The sequence below is a fragment of the Cyprinus carpio genome, unplaced genomic scaffold, assembly GCF_018340385.1.
Source record: "Cyprinus carpio isolate SPL01 unplaced genomic scaffold, ASM1834038v1 S000000032, whole genome shotgun sequence".
NCBI classification, from domain to species: domain Eukaryota; kingdom Metazoa; phylum Chordata; class Actinopteri; order Cypriniformes; family Cyprinidae; genus Cyprinus; species Cyprinus carpio.
In genome coordinates, this window is record NW_024872785.1 from 6,895 (window position 1) to 7,620 (window position 726).

At 39.0% G+C, this 726-nt stretch overlaps 1 protein-coding gene across 1 annotated transcript in view; it reads right to left on the reverse strand.

The window, feature by feature from the left end:
• Positions 1-416, reverse strand: part of LOC109063773 (interleukin-8) — a 2,411-nt gene extending 1,995 nt beyond the window's left edge. Inside the window, exons 1-2 of the mRNA XM_019080796.2 lie at positions 282-416; positions 58-187 (exon numbers count right to left, since the gene is read on the reverse strand). Coding sequence (XP_018936341.1) covers positions 58-187; positions 282-348 — 197 coding nt within the window. The 5' untranslated portion in view covers positions 349-416. The remainder of the gene's footprint in view (positions 1-57; positions 188-281) is intronic.
• Between the last annotated feature and the right edge of the window lie 310 nt (positions 417-726).

Here is a 726-nt window from a genome sequence, read left to right on the forward strand (position 1 = left end):
AAAGAAAGTTTTGACTGGTAGTGCATTTTAGATGTATGTATGTGAAATGACACTCACATGATATTCTCATTTTTGCAAATTGGTCCAGCAGGAATAACCCTCAGTGAGAGTACTTTATTAGCAGGAATTGCTGGCTCTGAATGCATTCGTGGGCACCTGCAGCTTAGCTGTTGGCTTTTAGGTCTACCTGCAGTGACAGAGAGAGATAATTTGTGTAAGATTAGCATGAAATATTCATCAAAATGTCAAAAAGCATGATGAATGAATGTTAGTCTGCTTACCCTCTGTTGTGGACAGCAGTGCAGCTGTGCAGATCAAAAGCATGAAAGCCGATACTGTGAGTTTCATCTTTCTGAGCCAGTTTTGTGCAGAGCAACACCAGTGAAGTGATTAAAAGGCTGTAATCTGTTGGTTGTGAGCCTAACAGCAGCCTGCACTCTCCCTTTTAAAGACAGTCCCTCCCACACAACATGCGAAAGTTTATTGTGCAATAATGATTTCTCAGCATTCTTCTCTTCCAAGGAACCCTCTCTTCAATTTCGCTATAATTTCGCTACAACTCAATAAGTGCTGCCAAATGTCAATTGATCTAATAAACACACACACACATAATGCAATTTTCTAATGCCTCTTAATTATCACCACAAACAAACATGTTGCACACAAGCTACTACATTCCTTCTGTCATCTCAATAATACATACATACATACATACATACGTATATA